This window comes from Oreochromis aureus, linkage group 4 (genome assembly GCF_013358895.1).
Source record: "Oreochromis aureus strain Israel breed Guangdong linkage group 4, ZZ_aureus, whole genome shotgun sequence".
NCBI classification, from domain to species: domain Eukaryota; kingdom Metazoa; phylum Chordata; class Actinopteri; order Cichliformes; family Cichlidae; genus Oreochromis; species Oreochromis aureus.
In genome coordinates, this window is record NC_052945.1 from 22,103,349 (window position 1) to 22,109,661 (window position 6,313).

Consider the following 6,313-nt stretch of genomic DNA (forward strand, 5'->3'; position numbering starts at 1 on the left):
GTTACTCTGTGTGCACACTCCCCCCAGAAGTTAGATAAATAGAGTCAAAACCACAAGTTTTACATTGAATTTCTCCCATGAGATTAAGAGAAAAAACTATGTGCAGGATGAGTGTGTGTGTGTGAAAAGTTATTGATTCATTATATTATGTGTTTATTGAAATAGATTAAACACAGGCATGTAAAACAATGACAAACACATATTATTTTAATCATTTATTTATTTATATACTTTATAATTTGAGGGTAAAGACATTTAAATTCATGGATCAGCCCCTGTTCTGAAACGTGTTGGTGGCTGCGTTTCATGTTCAAAGTGTATTTATGAAAGTCTCCTGTGCACTCTTTCTAATCCATACTGTTATATACATTATCAAAGTCACTCAGCTGATTAGAAAGAGAAGGCGGAGCTTAAATCACAGCTTTAAACACTTCTTTGTATGTTGAATACTTGTTATTTTGTGTTCACTGAGCAGTTATGATTCCTGATAAATCAAACCTGTTTCTGATTTTATGTTTTTATGTTCTACCAACCAACAAAGGTACTGTGAGGCAAAATTCACTATAACAATAAAAAGGGCTGAACTGACTGTATTGATTCCTGTTGGTGAGTTTTTGGCAGCCACTCTCTGACAGGTGGTGATGGTTATGTTTGGAATAGATCTTGGTTTGGGTTAAGATGCACATTTTTATTGGACTACATGCAATGTTGAAAAAAGACACTGAAGGAGTTCCCATTGTGTTAAAATCTCATGTCAAGGGGAGAGATATGCAGAGTTCAAAGTTTGGAAAATACAGACTCCTCTGGCCATGAGTGTGATAGATCATACTGGGTCTGTTACCTTTGGTGACCTCTATATGTCCTCACACTTCCACTGGCATCACTATAAACAGCTACAAAATCGCTCACAGGGCATAAAGAGAGCAGCAAGGAGAGAATAAGTGTGTCCATCATTCATACACATTTTTTTGTTTCTATGAATTTACTGATCATGTTAAATTACAGCTCCTTTCTGTGAATGTGAATTTCACATTTTAACTTGGGCTGAGTTTTTGTACACAGTTTCTTCCTCTTGTGTCACTGTGGCTCTCGAGCACAATAATAAACAGCTGAATCCTCAGTCGTCAAGCTGTTCATCTGCAGATACACCTGCTTTCTGCTGTTGTCTCTGGAGATGGTAAACCGGCCTCTGACTGACTGAGAGTAGTAGATATAGTTGCTATCATCACTGATTCTAGCAATCCACTCCAGTCCTTTTCCAGCAGCCTGTCTGACCCAAACTGCATAAATATCACTACTGAACCCTGAGTATGTACAGGTCAGTCTGTGGGAGTCTCCTGGCCTTTTGACTACTGGTCCAGATTCAGTCAGTGTTTGACCCTCAGTACCTACAGACAATCACATTATTAGCTTCTGTATTTAAAACATGTCATTTTTCTTTGTATTAAATTATTTCTAAAAGCACTGTCATATCCTTACCAGCCCAGTTAATTGACAGGATGAGAACAACAGCCATGAACTCATGTCGATCCATGATCAAAGCCATTTCTATGACAAACCTATAGTGGTGTATGTCAGTCATATAGTCTCTGTGTTATAGTCTACAAAAATATTCAAATATGGTAGATCAGTTTGCATCAGCTCCTCCTCCTCAAAGAGGAATACACTTTTCCATTTCTGCTTATTGATACTAAACTTATAAATAAACAGATGCTGGTTTTATTCATTTCGCCACCTGTACAGTGCATCTTTTTTTTCCCCCCAATACCTTTGTTTAACCAAAAAATGAGAGTGTTGAATCTTCAGTGTATCACAGAAACATGTAAAAAATCTTCTAAATAAATACTAATAGCAAATTGTATAAAAACTGTGATAAAATTTTGTTTCCTACAGTAACAACTTTAACAGTCCATTCCAGTAGCATGTCTGATCCAAGCATTATTATAATCACCACTGAACCCTGAGTATGTACAGGTCAGTCTGTGAGATTCTCCCGGCATTTTAATCAGTAGTACAGACTCAGTCAGTGTTTGACCCTCAGTACCTACAGACAAACAGTAATAATTAGTGTCTGTATTGTGCAGGTACAGTTAAGTCTATAAGTATTTGGAACCAAAAGTTAATCCAAATACTTTAGGACTTAACTGTATCTGCACAATTTACAGTGCATACTTTGGTGGAACAAAGAGCAAATTATGTATGAAAAATAGTTCCAATTAGTTTGAGCTTAATGAATTCTGTTAAATGTGTTGCAGATCCTTGCACATTTATTGTTTCTTTCAAAGTGTTGCTGATGTTCAATAGCAATTAATTTCTCTGAATCAAATTTTGTAAAGTTTTTTTCCTCTTGTGTCACTTTGGGTCACAGGCACAGTGATAAACAGCAGAATCAGAAGTTGTCAAGTTATTCATCTGCTTTGGAATTTTTAATAATCACCCCATCATGTGATTATCATCTGTCTTCTCTGTTCTCTTTTTTGGACAGAGAAGACAGATGGTTTGAAAGAGGAGTGAAAGAAGTGATGTATGTCCACTGTGAATGACCATCTTTGATGGCAGACAGTTGGTGGTTTACGACACCAACTTTTTCAGTCATTTCAGTGTGGAGGAACAGCTGTTCAGAAACGATTGAAAACGATAGTGTGGACGCGGAGTGTTTTTAGACGAAAATGCCGTTTTCTAATTTATCCGGATTAGTGTAGACGTAGCCTTAGAGACTGCGTACCAGCGCTGACCGTGTCTGCAGACTTTGTTAATCAAACTTCCACAACAGATGTCATATGTTATTGTCACCTAATTATAGTAAATGGTAAAGACTCAGTCTTCATCTCAAGTCTGTTTTCTTTTAGTGGTCTGTTTCCAAAATTCTGTCAATGACACTGAACTGCAAGTAATTTATGCAAATTTTGATTGGCTGAGTTTTTTTACTCAGTTTCTTGAAAGATGATTTTTTTTCTATCATATGTAAACATTTTATGTAAATTCTTTTAAATATTCACTGAAGAATATTGAAGTTTCTACCAAATACTACTTAACATCTATTTCAATTATCAAGCTTAATATTGCAAAAAATAGATTTTACTCCAGCAGGCAAACTCCTGTCAGAGTCATCTCTGGAGATGATAGAGTAAGAGCCTATACAGGTTCATTTTGTGTTATTTTCCAGACCTTTTTTTTTTTTTTTTTTTACCATTAATTCAGATTCTGTCAGAGACCATCAAAACATGTCAAGAGGATCAGCTCACACTAAATCAAACTGTAATCTTTGTAGATGATCATGGTGAATCTTTAAATGAATGTTACATTGAATTGAGAGTGAAAAGAATGAGTCTCTGAGCTTAAAATTGAAAAATTAAAACAAAAAAATATTTTTTTCTACTCATTTCTAAATCATCAGGCATATTTTTAAACTCTCCATATTATGAGGATCAGCTTTTAGAATTCTGATTTAAATTGCTTTAAGGGCGACCGTGGTTCATGGGGTGGGGAAGCTCATCTTGTAACCGAAAGGTTGCCAGTTTGATCCCCAGCTCTGTCTGTTTTGGTTGTTGTGTCCTTGGGCGAGACACTTCACTTACCGCCTACTGGTGATGGCCAGAGGGGCCGATGGTGCGATATGGCAGCCTTGCTTCTGTCAGTCTGCCCCAGGGCAGCTGTGGCTACAACAGTAGCTTTCCCAGCATTCCCAGGCCAGATATAATCTCTCCAGCGTGTCCTGGGTCTGCCCTGGGGCCTCCTCCCAGTGGGACATGCCTGGAACACTTCACCCAGGAGGCACCTAGGAGGCATCCTTGCCAAATGCCTGAACCATCTCAACTGGCTCCTTTCAATGTGGAGGAGTAGCAGATCTACCCTCAGTCCCAGCCACCCTCAGCAGAAAGCTAATTTCTGCCACTTGTATTCGCGACCTCGGTCTTTTCAGTCATGAAAAGCTTCCCAACCCCATAGGTGATCATGTCAAGACCAGTAAATCGAGAGCTTTTCTTTTACATTCAGCTCCCTCTTCACCATGATGCACTAGTACAGCGTCTGCATCACTACAGCCACAGCACCAATTCGTCTGTCGATTTCCCGCCACCCTCACTCATGAAAAAGACCCAGAGAATAGAGAATAGTTAAACTCTTCCACTTGGTGCAGAAACTCAGGGTCAGGGATGAGCACAACAACCCACAACAATGGTCAGGCACAAAAGCCTTCTGTTATTGCCCCAATAAATATTTCTTCACACAGTAAATATGACATTGTCCTAGTCACTGACTGTGATCTTTATTTGGTAAATTTTGCCATCAATAAACAAAACTTGACTGGTATCCTTTAAATCTGCCTGATCTGGATCCATCAATGAAATTATCTTTAAGTCTAAACATCTTGTGTTTTTAGACGTGAGCTTGTCGATGAATATGGGCATTTAAACAAGACAGACAAAGTGAGTTTAATCAGAAGAAGAGAAACAGAAATCTTTTTATCTTTTTTTTTATATCAGATTTATTCTTCATAGAATAGTTTGTAGCCTGTCCAAAGCTAACACCTTGACCAAGTCCATAAAGACAAAGTAAAGATTGCCATAATGTATGAAAATTGTGACGGTTTTTGTAAAGCTGCTGTACCACCTTTAGTCAATGTGAGTGTCGAGCGTAATAATAAACAGCAGAATCTTCAGTCTTCAGACTGTTCATCTGCAGATACAGCTGCTGCCTGTTGTTGTCTCTGGAGATGGTAAACCGGCCTTGAACTGACTGAGAGTAGAATTTACTGCTACCACTGCCACTATCAATAGTGGAAACCCACTCCAGCCCTTTTCCAGCAGCTTGTCTGACCCAGCCCATATAGTAGCTGCTAAATGTGAATCCAGAGGTTGTACATGTCAGTGTGTGGGATTCTCCTGACTTCATGCTCAGACTGCTGGTTTATTTTTGGTTCATAGTTTATTTAAAAGTAGAATAGGAGGCACAGCATTCACCTTGCAGGCCCCTCTTCTGTGGAACAACTTTGAACTTGGTTTCAGGAGACAGACACCCTCTCTGCTTTTAGTTAAGGCTGGATCAGGTGACCCTGAATCCTCCCTTAGTTATGCTGCAACTGGCTTCCCATGATGCACTGAGTGTTTCTTCTTCAATTACCTGTGTTTAAACATCACTCTGCATTTAATAATTAGTTATTATTAATCTCTGGCTCTCTTTCATAGTGTGCCTTTGTCATGCTTTCCTCCTTTGTAGATTCTTTACCTTACAATATAAAGTGCCTTGAGGTACCTGTTGTTGTGATTTGGGGCTATATAAATAAAACTGAACTGAATTTAATGGAACTGAAATATGGATTTTCCTGGGACTTAGAATATTATTAGTAAAGACAAAATCTTTTGCAACCATAAAAAGAAACATAGCATTTTGGGTTTTGTTTGTTTGTTTGTTTGTTTTTCCATTCCTTAAAAACACATTTCAAACAAGAAACGTGATAATGTTCACAAAAACAAATGCAAATATTTATTAAACACCAACAATGCAAATTGATTTATCTGTGAGTTTCATAAGTTAAATTTAATTTCTGTCACCGAAAAGCAAATGTTGACTTAGTTTGTTGTGATGGGTTTTTGTACAGCATTTCTCTCTTTTCTGTCACTGTGCTTCTCTAGCACAATAATAAACAGCAGAATCTTCAGTCCTCAGACTGTTCATCTGCAGATACAGCTGCTGTCTGCTGTTGTCTCTGGAGATGGTAAACCGGCCTTGTACTGACTGAGAGTAGTGTTTGCTACCACCACCACTATTGATATAAGCAACCCACTCCAGTCCTTTTCCAGGAGCCTGTCTGACCCAGTTCATTTCAAAGCTGCTGAATGAGAATCCAGAGGCTGTACATGTCAGTCTGTGGGATTCTCCAGGTCTTTTAACTGCTGGTTCAGATTCTGTCAGAGTCTGACCATCAACACCTGTCAAGGAAAACAAAAAAAAAAATTGTGAAACATATCAAAAATGTTGAAAAAGGCTAAAGATAAACTATATTAATAAAAGATCTGTTGGACTTATCACCTGCCCAGAAGACAGTTAGAAGCAGCAGTCCTCTCCTGCAGTCCATCATGTTAAACTGTGAGTCCACTGCTCCCAGCAGTCAGATAAGTACACTCCAGACCTCAAGTTTTACATTGACTCCTCCCATGAGAGAGAGAAAAACATTATGTACAGTGTGCAAGAAAAAGAAAAGAAACTGATTCATTAAATTCTGATTATACTGTTTATTTAACTTGACTAATAATGATGCACATCTGTAAAATATGCAAAACATGAATTTTATCAGTAATACCCTGAGAGAAAA

General features: G+C 38.1%; 1 gene segment (V, D, J or C); it reads right to left on the reverse strand.

The window, feature by feature from the left end:
• Nucleotides 1–3,192: 3,192 nt before the first annotated feature.
• LOC116314823 lies at nucleotides 3,193–6,079 on the reverse strand. The segment is given in 3 exon segments: nucleotides 3,193–3,204; nucleotides 5,626–5,930; nucleotides 6,031–6,079. Coding segments are annotated over 3 exon segments (366 nt in total).
• Between the last annotated feature and the right edge of the window lie 234 nt (nucleotides 6,080–6,313).